The 19426-nt window shown below is 55.7% G+C and overlaps 1 protein-coding gene across 1 annotated transcript in view; it reads right to left on the bottom strand.

Annotated features, from left to right (window-relative positions):
- RBM19 (RNA binding motif protein 19) overlaps positions 1–19426 on the bottom strand; it is a 121167-nt gene that overhangs the window by 28762 nt on the left and 72979 nt on the right. The window contains exon 22 of the mRNA XM_082853569.1: positions 3634–3739. Within this exon, the coding sequence (XP_082709695.1) occupies positions 3634–3739 (106 nt within the window). The remainder of the gene's footprint in view (positions 1–3633; positions 3740–19426) is intronic.

Below are 19426 nucleotides of genomic sequence, written 5' to 3' on the forward strand. Positions count from 1 at the left end.
TCCAGCTGAGTCCGGGGCTGCTGCAGGTTGGGACGAGACAATGCGTGTACGGTGTACATGTCACACACAAAGCCAGCTCGGCCGGTCGTGGGCGCCTCTGGCTATTGTCATCAGTTGCCTGGTTACCCTGAGCTCTTCGTGGAGGCTTGCGCTAGGATTCTCTTCCCTGTTTGGGGCGTGTGCTTGACCCAGAGGGGCCTGACGCATGACGGAGTTCCCGAGGATGTGCGGGGTGGAACACGGGGTCATGGAGCAAGGTCGGAAGACTCAGGGTCCCTGGGGGCGGGGAGGACACAGATGACCCGTGCTTGGGGCCCAAAGAGAGATGGGGGTGCTGAGTGGACGCCTCCAGGGACCAACCAGGGTGCCTAATTCTCTCCTCAGCCAGCTGGCAAAGTGGACTGGTTGGTGCCCAGGAAAGAGTACTGTGCTGTGAGTCACATCCCCGGGTTCACAGCCCAGCCTGGAAACTGCTAGTTTCTCCACTGCTTTCCAGACCCAAGGTTCTACAATCGGTCTCTACTCCCTCCCTGCCTCCTCCCCCTAATGTGTCCGCTCCCCTCATCTTTTCCTCCCTGTCTCCTCTTTTCCCCTCTGAGGACCGCCTGGCGCCCCGGGGCACAGGAGGCTTACACCTCCAGGTTCCAGTGCTCTGACGCCACAAGAGTTACTGACCACTATCTTCCTGGAGGACGCCCCACGGCAGGAAGCAGGGGTGAAGCCCTTGGTGAGGAAGCCGAGTGGTCAGGGTTCAGTCAAGCCCCGGGAAGGATTTCTAAAGCAGGTCTTCTTCCCTGAAGCGCTTCAAAGGGAGAACCGCTGGGGGTGGTGGTGGGGTGGTGGGCGGCGCTTGTCCTGAGAAACTGGGGGTCCTGGAGGTTCCCCTACCAGCCCTGGGATTCCCACGAGTTCCTTCTTTCGAAATGAAAATAGGGTCTCTGGGGGTTTCTAACTCAATGTCTCCTTCCAGCATTGCTTTCCCTCTTCAAACTCACGCCTGCCCTCGAGCTAACCAGATATTTACAATATTCAGAATTCTATTCACCAACATGCAGCGCGCACGCTCTATGGCTCAGTGGAGAGCGCTAAATGTTCCACTCGGGGGACAATAAAGTTCTTCAGACAGACAGGGAGAAGGAGAAGGAAAAGTCACGGCAGCTTCTCTGGGAAGCAAAAAGAGCAAAGGAATCTTTGCGGGAGAGGTGCGTTCCCGGTGGGCTCAGACTGCATGGGAGACCAGCCCGCTCAGCGGCGGCACAGAGGGCCCGTCCTGGTGCGGTGAGAGGCGGGAATGGCGGGGCCGCGACAGCTCCGGAGCCAGGCTGCCGCCTGTCGGAGGTGAGGGGCCGCAAGAGCCCGTCCCGGAGGGGGTGTGGGTTGAGCCCTCGCCGTCCTCGGCTGCCCTTTCTCTTCCTGGAGCCCAGGTTGGAAGGGACAGAGGGGGAGGAGCCACCTCCATAAGTCAGCAGAAGGCTGTGCTAGGCTCTGCAAAGAACATTTGCAGCCTGGCCTCCGGCGCCAGGCGCTAGCCAAGCGGGCACTGGCACTGCCCGGCTACCTGAGCATCTCCCCCCCACGCCCCGTTCCCATGACCCCAGGGAACAAAGCTATATTGACTGCATCCTGGCGATGGGAGCGTGGAATTTCAAGGCTGGCAGTCCATGCCTGGTCTAGCCCTCTGGGTTGCGAGAGCCACGTTAATTCTGACTTCAAGCTCTGGAGGGAGGCTGCCGCGTGGAAGAAGCTTCTAGTTGGAGGGCGTGGACAACTTTTCTCTCTGCTCCTTCCCTTCTTCTTAGATCACCACCATCACCATCCGCCTCATCACAGCTAACAGACGGAGCTCACGGAGGCCAGATCCCGTCCTAAGACTATCATCTCATCCCAGCCTCGCAACGATTCGGTGAGGGAAATTCTATTACCGTTTTATAAGGGGGGAAACTGAGGCACGTAGAAAGTAAGTCACCTGCCCAAGGTCACAGAGCAGGTAAGTGCTAGGATTCTGGCAGCAGAGTCTGTGCTCTAACAGCTAGCCCTCGCACTGGTCCTTAATAAGAGATTTTTCTTGGGGCTGGGAGTGAACCCCCCTTCATTTCTCCCGTAATCGCAGTCTCACACAGGAACCCTGACATAAAACAGATGACAATGGTCCTACACACTCACAGAAGCTCAGGGCTAGACGGACGCAGTGGAGAAAGCGCTGCCTGCACCCCTCTCTTCCCTGTCCACAGATGGAGGGCTGGTGGCTCTGAAGGGACCTGGGCTGGTGGGAACGAGGAGGAAACAGCTCACTCATCTCGAGCACGGTGTGCCAGGACCCGTGTCACCATCTGCCTTCACCCTGTGGGTGTGGGACCTGTCATCATTCCCATTTTACAGATGAGGAGACTGAGGCACAGGGCAGGGCTGGGGAAGCCAAGCAGCCAGCAGTAAGTGCAGTGCTCTGGACGGCTGTTCCCTGGCTTCTCTCTGAGCCAGTGGCGGGGGGACCCCGCAGGTGCCTGCCTTGCTGGTGAGCGTCAAGGCCGTGGACCGGCTGCACGCAGGGGTTGCGGTCCCTCCTGTCACGACAGGAGGAGAGGGGAAGACTGCCAGCCGAGAAGAAAGAGGCGCAGATGTCTGGACAAACATGGCCACGTGTCAACAAAGCGTGCACTTGAGTTCAAGACGCTGAGACAAAGGTGGCTGGCAGGCCTGCCGAAGTCCTGGGGCACCCTCTCTGCCTGTGCGTGTTCCCAGGGCCCACAAAGGCCGCAGCTGTGTCCCTGAGATGACACCTTCAGCTCCACCCACAGGGCCTCTGGCAACGCCAATTTGCTGCTGGCCAAGAGTGTGATTCCAACAAATACTCTGCTTTTCTGAAGATGCCTCCTCAGAGGCGGAGGGGATCCCAGCCATTAGTGACACGTGCCCCTTGCTTTACTGCACCCTCAAGGGAAGACAGGCCAGGACGGGGGAAGGCTGCCTGTGGCACAGGCTCTTGGAGGGAGCCCACGAAGACAGCGCCATGGCCCCCTCCCCCCAGGATCCTGACCTGGGACTGTGAGAGCAGCAACCGCGGACGCAGCCAGAACCCCGGTCACACAGCCTCTGCCCCTGGTCTGCTGCCGCGGAGGACGAGGACCCAGGACCTACTGCACCAAGCCCACACCCAGAGGGGCTGCCTTGCTTCAAAAATAAAAGGTGGTTCTGTCTCCAAGGAATGCCGTACACGTGCTTACACACAGCAGCACTTGCCTGGCCTGAGTGCACCTGAAATCAGCACAAAACACAAGCCCCAGGCACCAGCAGAAGAGGGGAAAGAGCTGTCCCCGCGGGTTCCCACTGGGGTGCCTGGCGGCCTATTCTCCGAGCGCTGGCCCCTGGTTCCTCTCCACACTCTGCACAGCATCTCCCACGCTTTCTGTCTGACCTGGAGCGGCCGGGGACACAGAACTGCCCCTTCCTCCAAACACAAGGCCCATGGTCTTTTCTTCCAAGGACATTGTGTAAATTAGCAGGGCTGGGGAGAGGAGGGGAGAGAAAATCCGAATGGGGAGTGGGGGCCGCGCCCACGTCTGTGATGAGGCCTTGCTGCTTCTCCCACAAAGGACCCAGAAAGGAGAGGCCGGGAGGGAGGGGCCCTGGTCTCACCTTCGCGTCCTGCTTGGTGAGGAAGTCGACGAAGCCGAACCCTCTGTGCGAGCCCATCCCCGTCATCTTCTTCGGCAAGCGGACTGTCTTCAGCTCCCCGAAGGTGCTGGGAATAAAAACACGGGCGTTTCAGAATCGAGGCCTGCAAAGGGGGCGGGGGGAGGCAGGACCGATTCTCACCCGCTAACCCTTTCCAGTTAGAAGAGAGGAGTGCCCGCAGATGCACGAGGCGGGTACGTGTGCACAGCCACGTGCACGAACACGCGTGTCAGTGTCAGCTCCCCACCGGCCAGCACGTGTCCTGGGGGCCTGGGTGGCCTTCTCCCTCCGGCCTGGCCATCACGCCAGCAGGGAGGGAACCATCAGACTGGGGATGCGGTTCCTCCTGGGGGTGAGGGGGTGGGGGGAATGAATATTCAGCAAGGGGGATGCAGCCCCGTGCACGCATGGCTGGGCTGGGGAGGCACTGGCCAGGCCAGGGCCCCGGACTCGGGGTTAGCACGGACTCCCCACGGACCCCCACGAATCTGACTGAGTAAGCAGGGTGAGTCCCTTCTCCCAGATCCGGGACCTGGGATGGTTCTTCAGCGCTTGGCACTTGAATGCCACACAGCCACACCCTCTAAACCCCACTCCTGCCTCAGGGTTTTGATATCTGCGAAGCCAAAGTCAGGCAAAGCTGACTCTGGAGGAGAAAAGTCAGGTGTTCCCCACCGCCCCCCCGCATCCAGCAGGGATCAAACAGGTAAACACGGCCTCCAACCATCTCCCCAGTGCCCCCTCTCCCCCTGGATAAACCTTTGAGAAATTCCCGGACAAAAGGATCGGGCCTCCCTTGCTTTCCTCTCACTCCCCCGCCCCCAGCCCATCCTCAGGTCCATTTATCAAACATATACGCACAAATTGTTGCCAATAAATATTTAATGTGCGCGGCATCTGCAAAGAGGTATTATTTTATTTGAAAATCTACACACACTTGTGGGCACCCGGGCACACGCACCTACACACAATGGTGCAGGATGCCTCGGGGCCAGAGACCGACTGGGCAAAAGGCACAGTAAAGGCCGTAAGCTCTCGTGAAATGATCTAAGCTAAATCTGTGGAGTTAACCCGCAGCCCTGCCGGCATGACCAGGCATCTGCCCGCCCAATTTCTGGAGGCAGGACGGTGTGTAAATGCGGCATTATGAAGCCTCAAAATGAATCTGCACGTCTCCCCGGCACTCTCCCCGGCAGCTCCGCTCCCTCTCCTGGCGCCTCTCCGAGCAGAGGCCACGGAAACTGGGCTGCTGGCTCCACGGCCAGCCTCCCGGGAGGGGAGGGGCTGCAGAGGATGGGCAGTGGAGGCCTGTCAGTCATCCCAGCCCCCGGCTGAGGCTCGTGGCCCACCTGGAGCGGCCCAGAGGCTGGGCAGGTGGGGACCAACACGAAGGTGAGGTGGGAGAACCCAGCGGAGTCCTGCCCACAAACCCTGCTTTATTCTGCCACCTAAAGGCCGACACGCCCCACGACAGACACGCTGCCTTTTTCCAGCGAAGCCCCGCTGGCCTTGGACACGGAGGGCAGGGGACGCACATACTTTCTGGCAGGCTCCTGGGTAAACATAAATGGCGCTTTGGCACCAAGTTCTTCAGAGAGTCACGGGGACTGTGGGGACAGTGTACCTGACGGATTCAGACCTGGTCTCAGGAGGCTGAAGGGCACAGGGAGGCCTTGCCGAGCACCCGCTGTGTGTCTGGGTCATGCTGGGCGCTGGACAGACACGGCCACAGACAACTTATGGGGTGGGCCGGTCTCTCTGCCTGACTCTCCACCCCTGGCCCAGCCTCCAGGCTCTCAGGCCTCGGCTTCCGTGAGCAGCCTTGGCTGACCTGCTCTGGGTGGGGGCGGATGTGCCCCCAGCAGTCAGGGCCCACCGTGCTTCAGGGCGCTGCGGTGTGGATGCCTGGGTAATGCTCTGCCTTCCCCTGGGGCTGGAATTCAGCTCTGCGAGAGTGGAAACCACATCTATCTTGCCCATCATGGGATCCGCAGCAAGGTGCCCCAGGCCTGGCTCACAGTGGACGCCTGGAGGTAGTTTTGGACCGAAGAAACAGCAGCCCTGGAAGGCGGACACGACCATTGGGATGTCGCACCTGCGCTCCGAGGGTGGTGATGAGGATTCCGCGAACCAGGCCACGGGGTACATATGAAGAGCACAAATGTTAATTACTATTGGTCTCACCGACCCCATTTTCAGATGAGGAAACTGAGGCTCAGGGAGGTAGCGGTTCTTGCGAGTAGGTGGCAGGGCCAGAGTGTGAACCTGGGAGTGTCTGATGCGAAGCCGGAGGAGCTCTCTGTGCTGCGCGATGTTTCACCCGCTTCAGTTATCTGGAGGGGACCAGCCACTTTCCGGAGCGGGGCTTTCATTCTGAGGCTTGGCCCTGTCTGGCAATGAAGAAGCAAGGCCGTGTACGGGGACGGCTAGGATTGCGCTGGGCAGGCTCCGAGGGGTCCAGTGACTTGCCCGAGATCCCAGGGCAAGGGAGGCTGACTCAGACCCAGTCCCTCTTGCCTGCACTGGGTGCAAACCCCCTGCCTCTGCCCACGGGGGCTCTAACTTCCCGTCCCTTGATGCTGCCCAGTTCTTAGCCGTGGCTCATTTCTGGGGACCTCACCCGTATGTGTACGCAAGAGAGACCGAGAGAGGGAGAGACTGGTGAGGTTAATTCCTCCCTCTCTCCAGCGCACTGCAAGCTGTGGACGCTGTATGCATGGTAAGCAGCTGAGGGTCCGGAGAAAGGCGAGGAAAATAATTAAAAGGTGGAGAAAAAAAGCTGATGAGAGAAGCTAAAGGAGCCATGCTTACGTGGCCTGGAGAAGTGGCATTTGGGAGCTTGGCAGGGAAAAGCCAGGACGGAGGGGCATCCTCGATCCACGAGGGAGTGAGGGTGGGGACCAGGGAGCTGGGGGGCCGTGGGGGAGGTCACTGCCCGTCTGGGGTGTCCAGACAGACATCTGCATGGCCAAGGAAATGCTGTGTCCCAAGACCCTAGGAGCTTAAAAAATCCCACCATTCCTCACGACACGAAAGAGTGAGGGCTTCCAGAGCAGCTGGAAGATTAGGGTTAGATCTTAGAACGAACTTCCCGATTCCCGTGAAGCCCCGGAGTGAAGGGCTGGAGCTTCAAGACCGTCACTGCAGCTGTCACCCCAGTGGCCAATGACAGAGTGCCTGTGGAGTGCTAGGCCTTTTAAATACACCGTTTCTAGGTACAACGATTGTGGGGTAAGAGTCACTGCCTCCTATTTTTACAGATGAGAAAACCAAGGGCTGAAGAGGCCAAGTGACCTGCCCAAGCCCCACGGCCTGGGATTCAAAACTCAGGTGAGCTTTCCCTCCCAGCTCAGGAAGGATGGCTTCAGTTGCTTGTGTAACTACTGTGTGGGAAAAAATAAAGCCAATACTAATGCTCTCAGAGAGATATCAAAAGAGAATTAAAAAGAAAAAAAAAGGTAAAACAGGCTGGGGCGGGGGAATCGATGAAGTACCTTTAGCTCCTTGGAGATAAGCGATATATAAATACCAGCCATTATTAAAGTTCTCAGCTGACAGCAAAGCCCACAGAGCCATTTTCAAGAGTGGCTTTTGCAGGAAGTTCTGCGCGCCTCTTGGGAGAAGAGGCCTGGGCATGGCTGGGCAGGGCCGCCAGGGACCGGAGAGGGAGGCAGATGACAGGGCACCCAGGAACCAACCCCCCCAACCCCCGCCAGCCCAGACTCTACCACTTGGGAAGGAGACACGGATGCTCCCCACTGTGCAGATAATAGAAACCACAAAATAGCAATTACTGTATCAGAAGCTGTGAATAAAGAGGACATACGGGGCTTTTAAACGTGGCCCTCCTTCCCTCCCCCACCATGCTCACACTTCAGTAACAAACTCACACCTCACTTTTCCAATTATTTCATTCACCTCGGGTTCACCAATTACTCCTCCACGCCGCAGCCCCGCCCCGCTCCGCCGCGCCAGGAGCACGTGACTGGCGGGGATCCGTGGGTGTTTGACAACTGGAGTTTGTTGTCACATTTTTAATTTCTTTCGAGGTGCAGTGGGGGTGGGAGGGGGAAGAGAAGGAGGAGGTGGGGAGGGCGCACCAAGGTGTGGAGCGAGGCGAGCCAATTATGCCTGGGCCTGGTAAACAAGTCCAGGCACGCAAATCGCGCTGGCACACAGGCCTGATCGCAGACACAGAGAGAGAGAGAGAGAGAGACAGAGAGAGACAGAGAGAGAGAGAGAGTGTGTGCGTGTGCGTGTGCGTGTGCGTGTGCGTGTGTGTGTGTGTGTGTGTCTTGCGTGCGTGAGGGGACCCCCTCCCCTGGCGCCCTCTGACTGGACCTGCCACAGCCCTGGATGGCAGCGGCTCGGTGGCGGGGGTGGGGGTTGGCTCTGCTACCGAAAGGGATGAACCATCCTCTCTCTCCTCCTTGACTGAAGGGATGGGATGGGGTGGGGTGCAGTGGGGACAAGGAAGTGTGGGGGACAGAGAGAGCCCTCCAGAGATGCCGAACCTGATGATTTTGCAGCTGTGCTGATGCCTGGGTTCGGGGGTTTAATGGGCAGGCTGGGAGGGCGGCCCAACCTTCTAGCCCGCACGCGACACCAAGTAGGGGTCGGGCACACCCCCAGGAGCCTAGGCCCCCCTGCTCCCTGGATACAAGTTCTTATCACTCTCCTCTTTGGATCCGCTGGAGGAACCAGAGTCCCAGCAGAAGTGCTGAGTCACGTGGGGAAGTCTGCTGGCCTGACTTCTCTACACCTGCACTCAAGGCACTGCTGAGGGGAAAAAAAAAAAATCATCTGCCCCAACAGTGTGGTGTGAACAACAATGAGATAAAGGGGTGGTTCTGTGCTAAGAATAAACTGCAGGCTTCTTTCTGTTCCTTCTGGAGTAAGAAAAAAGGGCTAAATCTCTTGGCATCAAAAAGCCTTTCCAATATACCACCACCAATTTTCTAACACACACACACACACACACACACACACACACACACACACACACACACACGTAATATCCATTATTCCCCCCGTCCTTCTCAGTGCCATGTGCCCCGCGGTGTGTTAAATATTGGCTATACATGATCTTACAACAGCCTTATGACCTAGGCACTGCTATTCCCATTTTATAGATGGAGAAAACTGAGGCTCAAAGAAGTTATGTGATTTCTCCAAGGTCACCGCGAGTCATTACCTACGACGGGGATGAAGTGACTTGTCCAAGGCCCCACGGGTGGCAATGAGCCAAGCTGGACTCCAAGTGGGCAGTTTGTCCCTGAACTTGTGCTTTGCTCACTGGAAGTCTGTGTGGTCTGTCTTGTCTATTAATAATTGGCCAAAGGGATCTGTGTGCAAGGTGCCTGGGGGAGGCAACGGTGGGCCAGACATCAGCTTTGTCTTTAGGGACCCTTGGCTGGTAGTAGGGAAGAGCTACAGGCAGGCAGTGAGCCCCCTGCTGCCCCACAGACAAAAGAGGACTCTGGGGTCAACCCCCGCGTCTCAGCTGCTTAGGGTCCACAGCTGGGGGCTTCTGGTTCCCGCTCACTGCTCTCTCTTCCACGCCCACATCCACCATGAACTCACGGGGTAGTTCCCACGGGGTGAATGAACGCGGCAGGTTGGCAGCCGCTCTGCCCGGTATCCCGTCTCGTGTTCCCCTTTCCTTACTGAGTCGCCGTGTGGCTACGGGCCCGAGCTGAAGCAGGGTGGAGGGACAGACAGGCTGAATGGACACCTAGGGACAAACCCACCCCTCCGTCGACGACAGGTGGTTTCTGCAGCGGAGGGAGGCTGGGCCACAGGACCCATCATCCAAACCTCCCGCTCCTGGAATGTATACAGAGCGAAAGCTCTGGTCAAAGCTGCTCGTCCGATCCTCCAGCCTCACAAACGGGGAAACGGAGGCTAACCCAACCACACTGGCTTTCCTCCTGTGCGTGAAGCCACCGAACTTAGGCCAGGACCTATGACCTTGCTCTTCCCATAACCCAGAACTCTCCACGCCTAGCCGTTCCCACCACAGACCCTCCTGTCATTCAATCTCAGCTCGAATGCCACCTTCTCAAGGAGGCCTTCCACTGCCACCTTATTTAACGTCGCTTCCCCGCGCCACCAGCCACGCTGTCACATCTGAGCACCGTCTGGGATGGCTTGTTTACTTATTTGTCTTTCCCTCCCCCTTCTAGAGACACAAAGAACACTCTAAGATGGCAGAGTCCAGTCTCTGTTGTGTCTGCAGAACCTAGCCTGCGCCTAGCCCACAGAAAACACTCTATAAACATTCATGAAAACACGCACTTGACATTGACCGAGTCCTCCCTAAGCGCCAGGTCTGCGTCCTTCACCCGAATCATCTCACACGATGCATACGCTACTGCGATGGCACCGGCACGCCCGGGGCCGGAACACCCGGTCCTTCTGTCCTCAGGACACTCTCTCATCTTCTACAACCACACGCTATTACAAGGAGTGTTTGGCCCCCAGGGGCTCCTTCCAAAGTACCTGCATCGATTCCTTCAATTGCAGGCAGTGAGCCAGCAAAAAGGGGGCCGGCTGGATTACTCACCAAGGAGCTAGCGCCGAGACAACGGGGTTCAGAATCCTGCCCTGCTGCGTAGGAGAGAAAAGACATCGTTCCCTCCAGACAGCCCTGGCTGAGCTGCAGACAGGAGTGGGGAGTCTCAGCGAGGCTCCACCTGTGGCAGCTGCTCCCCCAGAAGGTTACGCAAGTGAGCTGTGTATTGACCCCGGATCGCACCTCTACTCCACCCAGGGGGCGTGGGGAGGGGGCAGTGGCTTTGGGAGCCGTTTCATGGAGGTGTATTTAAGCTCAGAGTTTCTTCCTCTTTTGTTCTCTCTCTTTTAAAGAGTACCGATTAGATTGAACTTTTCCAATTACGCACTGCTCATCACGGTGAGAACTGGATGTAGAAAGGTTACCTTATCACCACTGGTGCACTATTCCTTTCATTTTTGCCTCTTGGAGGCTGAAGAATGGCCTGATTTCCACGAAAGGGAGAGAGGAGGTGTGGAGGACAGCGCTTAGCTTTTCTCAATAGCCTTTCATAGGGTCCTCTGCAGGCAAGCGTAACCCTCTTGTTTTCTAGATGAGGAGTCCCGAGGATAAGCGGTTCAGTGTTATCTCTGAATCAGAGTCTGGGCCCGAGTTCCAGGTAGAGCCCAGAACTGCCTGAGAGACTCTGGTGGAGGGGACCTGGCACTGGAAAACAGAGGCTTCCTGTAGTGGCTCTGCCCTCACCTGCCGTGTGACCCTGGCTGAGTCATTTCCAGGCTGGACTGATAAGAGAGAGAGGATAAGAGAGGAGAAAGCTGTATCAAAACATCTTGAGACGTGCCAGAGCCAGGATAATGCAGGGAACAGTCCCCAAGTAAAGACCTCTGGGGCCAGACAGATGATAGGAGGGAACCAAGAGAGCTGGCCCCAAATTGGCAGAAATGCCCCCAGCTCTGGGTGATTCTTGGACCTGTAGCATCAGTGTCCTCCAGGAGCTTGTCAGAAATGCGAAGTCTCAGCCCACTCCCCTCTTTCTGAATCGGAAGCTCTGGGGGAGACCCAGCAGTCCAGGTGGTAACAAGCTCACCTGTAACAGGTGAGGGTGATCCTGCCCCAGGTTGAGGACCACTGTTCCACCAGAGCAGGCAGGGACCCCTCAGGCCCAGCCTGAACAGCCAACGCGCCTTGTCATTCGGGTATTATGGGTCCTGCCTTCACTCGGCGAGTATTTCCTGACCAGGTCCCAGGTGTGGGCGCCGCGCTCTGTGCTGGGAAAGAACGGCAGGCCAGACGCGCCCGGGCCTCCACGGGGCACAGCCTCTTTCTTGTGGATTATAAGCCAGTGGTTTTCGTTTTTCAACCCCCTAGGGCTGGTGCACATCCTCAGTAAAACAGTTTTGAGCATTCATCTCCAGTATATGCACACTTTTAATTTGTAAGTGACGTGCATACGTACTGCTGTTTCACTGTATATGTTCATCCTTATTTAAAACATTTAAAAGAATGAGATAAAACAGAAACGGAAATTGTAATGAGTTCCTACGGCTTCCCCAGCTGACAGTCAGAGGCACTTCTTAGAGTCCCACCACACACAATGGGTCAGGCGTTGTCCCAAGTATATTTCATGTGTAACGTCATGCCGTCCTCAGCAGTCCTGTGAGGCATGGATCACGCACCCATTTACATATGGGGAAACTGAGGCTCCAGCTGCTTAAGGGATTGGCCAGAACTCAAACCTAGGCCTGAAGAAATTCTAAAGCCTCTGCACTAGAAGGGGGCCATCTGTGCACGGTTGCAGGGCTGCAGAAGAACTGAAGGCTGAACACTGCCTGCTGAATCTGAGTATACTCCTCCGGCAGATCATGTCAGAAAAAAAACTTTTGAAATCAGAGGTAACTTTTAAAAAACAACATTTCTCAAACTTGTCCTGAAAGATGCTATTTGGTATTCTGTGTAAAAAGCATTCTGAAATTAAATAAATTTGGGAAAGGCCTGCCTAAACAGACTTCAGTAAGCTTCTCCGCTGCAGACCTTGTCAGTCCCTTTAAGATATTTGATGCAAGGAGGATTTATCTGGAACAGCAAGAGAGAAGACACAGCGTTTCTCAAACTCATCCAGCCATTGAACCCCTTCTCCCCTCAAACAAGAAAACCTATCAGCACCTCCTAAGACACTGTTATTCCACGGAACACAGTTGGAAAATACAATCTGGAAGAGAAAAAGAAGACAGTCACACACCCCAAGGTGAAAGGCCTTTGCCTTGAACGCTCAGGTGAAACCTCGAATTCGCCAGGGACCACACAAACTGGGGAAATGCTGCAGGAGTCTAGTTTTGACAGTGAGGGGTCAAGTCACACATTACTGAAAGAACCTAAGTTTGGAGTCAGATGTGAGTTCAGATCCCAGCCCTGCACCTGACGTCCCCTTTCTGAGGCTCAGTTCTGTCACCTGTAAAATGGGGACAATCAGCCCACCGTACAAGGCTGCTGATGCCATGGTTCCTGGCAGGTACCGGGAAAGAAGAAAGGGAAGCTGTTATCAGGAATGCCCTTGTCCTTTACGCGGATCTGTACTGGCGCCAAGCGAGTGACACCTTCCGAGCCCTACGATGTGTCAAGTCGAAGCTGACAAGGAGCGGGTTGGGTTGGGCTGCCTCTCCTGGGGGCACCCCGGGGGTTTCCAGCAAAGAGATCTGGTAAGAGGGCCAGACGTGATTTTGTGATTCTTGGAGCCCTGAGAAAAGCAGCAGTTCTCCATCTTATCCATGTGTCCTACTAGTGTTGCAAGATAATTAGAAGAAATCATCCCCAAGGAGGCCTCGGTCAGCCAGACCCAGGCCCCTGTGTCTTCCCTCGGGCCGAGCGAGCCCAGTGGAACAGCTCGTGTTACCTCTTCCTTTCGGGAAGACGCAACCTCTGGCCTGGGGCGTGCATTCTGGTTGGCTCCACGCCTCTGCCAGGGTAAGTTAATAGAATACACAGCGGATGCTCTCCGCCACCTTTTCCCTCTCTGGTCTCAAGTACAGCTAATCCCGTTACGAGAAAATAAAGTGGATAATTCAGGCTAATGAAATCGTTACAAGAATGTGGCCAGCCAGAGGTGGACCTTCAGAACGAATTTAACAGCCTTTGGTGTTATTCTCATTACAGGAAATGTTTGAGAGGAAGGAAAAAAAATTAGAAAGAAAAAAAAAAAAACCAACAAAACTCTCCCAAACCCAGCCTCTTTCTGGTGGGCTTAAATCTGATTAAAGAATTAATCTGCCACATATCTTGCTTCTTGCAATTATCTCCGTGGTACCCAATATCGCCATAGTAACTCCAGGAAATATGAGTGGAGGTGGAGAGAATCCAGGAAGTCCGCAGGCAGGGTTAAACTTGTCTATAACTTGATACCTTTTGCTCTGCCCAATGCTGCCGCCACTCAGAGAAGGGCCACTCCTGGGCCTCCACTTAAGCACCACACTCGGGGCCCTCTGATACTGGCTTAGATTGTACATCCCTGAGGTCTCTATGAGGCAGGAGAGGGTGGGGTTAGCTCCCATGCAAAACGGGGCAGGTAGCTAGACCCTCTGTCCAGGGTGGGCATGGGGTGCTGGGCAGTGCCCCTCGCCACTGGTCCACACCCCTCATGCCGCCCGCTGCCAGGTCACGGCCAGGCCTACTGAGAAGGCTGAATGAAGGGTGGCCCCTCTACTTCTCAGCCCTCACCACCTCCACTCAGTGGCTGCCCCCTCCTCTGCCACATCTACGCATACACAGAAAGGGCCCCTTCAGTGTCATTTTTTTTTTTTTTTTTTGCCATGCCGCATGGCATGTGGGATCTTAGTTTCCCAACCAGGGATCGAACCCGCGTCCCCTGCATTGGAAGCGCCGAGTCTTAACCACTGGCTCGCCAGGGAAGTCCCTCAGTGTCATTTCTTTTGGATCCATTTTACCGCTCAGAACTCTAAGGACGACTGCATGTCATGAACCCAGAGTATCTCCGGTTGATTCTCATCAGGCCACACCATTCTCCCAAACTAACGTGGCCTATTCTAACATCTCGAGCTACGGGCACAAGTCTTTCAGCGATCTAAGTGGCCCTAACTGGAGACTGTGGAGGGCAGGTGGACGGGCATAAGGAGGACGTGAAGGCAAAAGGAGAAGCCAGGTCTTTCAAATATGGGGAGAACTTCCGTTGAGCTTGTAAGGTTCTGAAGGGATCTTAAGGGGCACATGTGGATAGGCAGAAAGTTCTGGTCGCCGGGGGTTTAGAAACTCTCCACTGATGGTCCCCCTATTATAAGTGCCAAGCGGCAGCCCACAGCCACCAACACTGCCTTCCACTCCTGATTCATCAGGAGGAAGCCATCCCAGGGAGATTGGAGATGGACCACAGAGCAGCTCGGGGCTGTCAGGGTGCAGCAACGCACATGCCTGCATCACGGCCACAGGGCCCCGTCTCTTCCCATCTCTCTGGAGAAGCACAAGGAGGCAACTCAACATCCAGACAAGTCTCTGGTGTCCCGGCAGCATCTCTAGGAAAAGGGGCGGGATGGTGGCAGCAGCCCCCTGTATGGGTTCAGGAACCAGAGCACGCATGGGATGCGAGCCAATGCCACCACTTAGGGGCCAAGGACAGAGAGTCGGGGAGCAGGGGGCTCAGAGCACAGCAAGTCACACGTCAGCAATGCCATGCAGCTCCTGCGACCTGAACGAGGAGATGCTGCGCGCACTCGTTCTACAGAGAATCCAGAAGGAAGAAAAGAACCCCCGGGCAAAACAGAACGACGCCAAGAAGCCCACGCGCTAAGCTTCTGCCTGTCACCCATGGGAAAGCCCTTGACCCTGCCCCCTCCCACTGAAAGCCTATCTAACTTTTACTTTACAAACGTGTTTAATTTCTTGTCCCAGAGCAGCTGAGAAGGGCAAAGGGGTTAATAGGGGCAGGTTCCTAAAAGGCCTCAAGAAGGGACGGCTGACGGTCACAGATTAGACCAGGGCCACGCGCACCTCCTCTGTAAAGGGTCAGATAGTAAATATTTTTGGCTTTGCAGCTACTCAGCTCTGCCACTGCAGCGCGCAAGCAGCCGCAGACAACACGCGAACGAGCAGGCACGGCTGCCAATGGAACGTCATTTACAGAGACGGGGCTGGCGTGTGAGCCTTAGTTTGCTGACCCCTACCCTAGTCCAAAAAACCAAAACGTGCTATTAAAATAACTGGACAAGCACAGCAGCCCGGGGCTACCAGGTGCAGGCCAAACAGCAGACGCACCTACACAGCCCCGATCTGCCCCGAGTGGTGCGGCCCGGGCTCAGCATCACTGAGGCAAACACACAGACCCATAAGCCTGGTCGCTGCCCCGCAAAGGGGCAGAGGGACAGACTGCCGGGCTGGAGGATGCTGAAGGCTTCCCACCTGGTCTGCCGACCTGCACCGGCCTTGCATTGCCATCACCTGACTCACTCCACCCCCTGGGTGTCATCGACTTACGTCCTGCTGTGCATTTTGTTCTCTGCGTGTGGTCCTTCTTCCTCGTTGGGCTGCTGAGTGGCCAGCGCCCAGGATGGGGCTAACAGTGCCTGGCGCGCAGTAGGTGCTCAGCACAAACCGCATGTGGTCCCTCTTATGACCCAGGTCCTCAATTTCAGGAACAGGAAACAGAGAGTGGGGAGGGGACCAGGTACCTGATGCCTTGTCCGATGCTCTAACTCACTGCTCAGAGCAAGGCCCGGGGCGGCCGCGCTCCCAGGGTGCATGTGACACCGAGGGGGCGTCTGTCTGAGCTCAAAGGGCTGCGTCCAGGGCTGTCCGACCATGAATGTGGAGTTCCCCGACTTCCTCCTTTGCTGTGCTATGTCCCCATGCCACACGGAGTAACTTCTGCCTGCCAGCCTACTCCTCAGGTTCTCGCTGGAGCCCGCCAGCCACTGGGAAGCCGTCAGGCAAATGACGGAGGAAACAGAAAAAGAGGCCAAGGAGATGTTGACAGATATGGAAGGCAGCTTCCGAAGAGCTCAGCATTCTAGAAGCTTCTGACACCTGCCGTTAGGAAGAACACTCCAGACCCCCACAGATTAGAAAGCTCTCCTCCCCCTTGGCAAGAGTCCCGAGCATCCCTCTAGCCCTGCTCATGGCTGGAAAGAGCAGGGAGTGCAGTCACCGTGTCTCCCCAGGAGGCCCCAGACCGACAAGTCACAGCTGGGAGGGCACCGCTTTTCTGGTCCAGCGGGGCTCAGACTGGAGTGTGCCTCAGATAACCAGGCTCAGCATCGGAGCTTGCGAAGAAAGCCAGCCTGTCGTCACCAGGGGATGACAGCTGACACACCCTTGCAGAAGATGCGAGAGGTAAACCCACAGCGTGGGCCTTCGATGGAAGGCCCTGGAGGCCCTTCCAGGGGCCTGTGGGAGACGGAGTGGAGGACGGTGATTCACGCTGGTGAGCCTGCCAGCGCCAAGGGGAGGGGAGGCACTCACTCCGGCTGGGACAGATATGATTTTTAAAAGCCTGGGAAAGAAAACAACAATAAAACAACCTGAGCTCAGGCTGGCTGGCGAGTTTTCAGAGACAGGGAGGGGTGGAAAATGGATTTGTGAGGGAGAACCATTTGTTAGGGGCCAACTAAACCAATATGGAGCTCGATTCAATTACAGGAGAGAAGAGGAATTTAGTTGAGAAGAGGAAGATGGGCCAGATAGCTCGGTGCTTTGTGACCACCTGGAGGGGTGGGATAGGGAGGGTGGGAGGGAGACGCAAGAGGGAGGGGATACAGGGATATATGCACACGTATAGCTGATTCATTTTGTTATAAAGCAGAAACTAACACACCATTGTAAAGCAATTGTACTCCAATAAAGATGTTTAAAGAAAAAAGAGAATCTGATGGGACATCAGGGGCCAAGAGCCGAAGGGGCCTGACTTGGGCTCTGCCTGGTCTGGAGTCTGGGACAGAGAGAAATGGGCTCCGGAGGGCTGGTTCCAGCGGCCCCGGGAGGAGAGGGAATGAGTCTGAGGTGTGTGGACGTGAGAGCCATGATGGGTCCCACTGCGGGGCCTATCTTGGTGTGCGCAGGTGTGTGTGGGGGGGCTCTTTCCATGATAAGAAACCCAATCAGGGCCAGACAGGATTTGGGGTGTAAGAAAACCAAGGAGGCCCAGGCAGAGGTGAGGAGAAAGGGGAAACGTCAGCAGTCAGTAGGGAAAGGTCCCCTCTGCAACAAGCACTGTTTATCTCACCAGCGAGTTAAAGGGCATCATTTGCAAAGTTCAAGAGGAGGGAAGGGTAAGTTATCCTGTCTCTGGCTTTGTGTGTTTGCCACAGGCCTGCTGCCTCAGAAGAAGCTGCAGCCACATTTCCCCGTCTTCCGGGGGAGCGGGGGAGGTGAGGGAGGCACAGCCGAGATTCACACCCCCAGCCCCTCTCCTGCGCACCGAGAGGCAGCCGGGAGATAAAGCACCCCATATTTGGGACGGCGCCCACTCAAACCGGGAGAGGTCAGAGGTCAGAAGGCATAGATGGTGCTACAAGGGATACACAGGGGTTACGAGCACGAGCCTGGGGGCCAAGCTGCCTCCCCCACTCTCTACCTTGGGTTGCTCATCTGTAAAATGGGGATAACCCCCCCCCACCCCCGCACCCAACAGAGCTGTGGTAGGGCTTAGAGGAGACAATTTATCTGAAGCGTTTCCCACAGAGCCGGGCTCCTAGTGCGCGCTCACTAAGAAGCAGAAGGAACAAATGCAGGGGTGAATGACAGAGTCAATAATGGAGATCGAGTGAGGTCGGTAAGGATAGTCCTCCCTGGGAAGTGTTCTGGTATTTGTGTTCTCTCCTGTCCTGAGCCAGCGGCGAGGGGTCCTGGGCCAGAACTGGACTCCCACTTCACAGATGAGGAAAGGGGAAGGCCCCTGGCCCTGCCTCCCTTTAAAAGGCCAAGTGGCAGAGATGGGACTGGAACCCACAGACTGATGCCCTATTCACCCAATGGGCTGCCCTGGGGCCATGGGGATGCTCCGTCTCATCCTCTCCAACTCGAAACAGGGAAGCTCCGTGAAGGTATGGTTTGCACTTCACGATTCCGGGGGAGCGATTTCCTTTGTGGGGAGAACCCCCTCCTCTCCACCAGCACCACTGCTGTGTTCCAGGGTCACTGACTGAAGGTGGATGGGTGGGGGGGAGGTCAGTTACTGTGGCAGAGACGTCACTTGCTCTCCGGTATCCACGGCTATTCCGATTTTCAGTGACAATGAGGAAAAAGTGACTGGTTCTTTTAAACCAGGGGTTGGCAATCTATGGCTCAGGAGCCAAATCTGCCGTGTTACCTGTTTGGGTCAATAGGTTGCGCTGGAGCACAGCTATGCCCATTTGCTTACATCTTATCTAGGGGTGCTTCCGAGCTGCACAGAGCTGAGTACCTGTGACGGAGACCACACAGCCCACAAAGCTGAAAATATTTGCTCTCTGGCTCTGTATCAGGGTTCTCCAGAGAAACAGAACCAATACATTACATATAGATATACAGAAAGAGATTTCCTAAGAGGGACTGGCTCACACGATTATGGAAGCTGAGAAGCCCCACAGTCTGCAACCTGCAAGCTGGGGGCCCAGGAAAGCGAGTTCCGGTCCAAGTCCAAGGGTCTGAGAACTAGGGGAGCCGATGGTGTTTACCCGATCAGGTATCTACAGGCAGACCTCGTTTTCCTACGCTTTGCAGGTAGCGCTTTTTTTTTTAGCAAATTGACGGTTTGTGGCAACCCTGCATTGAGCAAGTGTCGGCACCATTTTTCCAGCAGTATTTGCTCACTTTGTGTCTGTGTCACGTTTTGGTAATTCTCGCCATATCTCAGACTTCTGCGTCATTGTTACACTCGTCACGGTGATCTGTGATCAGCGCGGCCTTTGATGTGATGATTGTAACCATCTTAAGCAATACGGCACCTTTCATTTATTGCTTTATTTATTTAGGTCACACCGCAGGGCTTGTGGGATCTTAGTTCCCCAACCAGGGGTTGAACCCGGGCCCTCGGCAGTGAACATGCCGAGCCCTAACCACTGGACCACCAGGGAAGTCCCAATAGTACTCTTTAATTAAGGTAGGTACATTGTTGTTTTAGACACAGTGCCATTGCACACTTAACCGACTACAACAGAGTGAAAGCATAACTTTTACATGCGCTGGGAAAGCAAAAAATGTGTGTGACTCGCTTTACTGTGATACTGTTTATTAAGGTGGTCTGGAACCCAACCCGCAATA

The sequence above is a fragment of the Leucopleurus acutus genome (genome assembly GCF_964270905.1).
Source record: "Leucopleurus acutus genome assembly, chromosome: 13".
NCBI classification, from domain to species: Eukaryota; Metazoa; Chordata; class Mammalia; order Artiodactyla; family Delphinidae; genus Leucopleurus; species Leucopleurus acutus.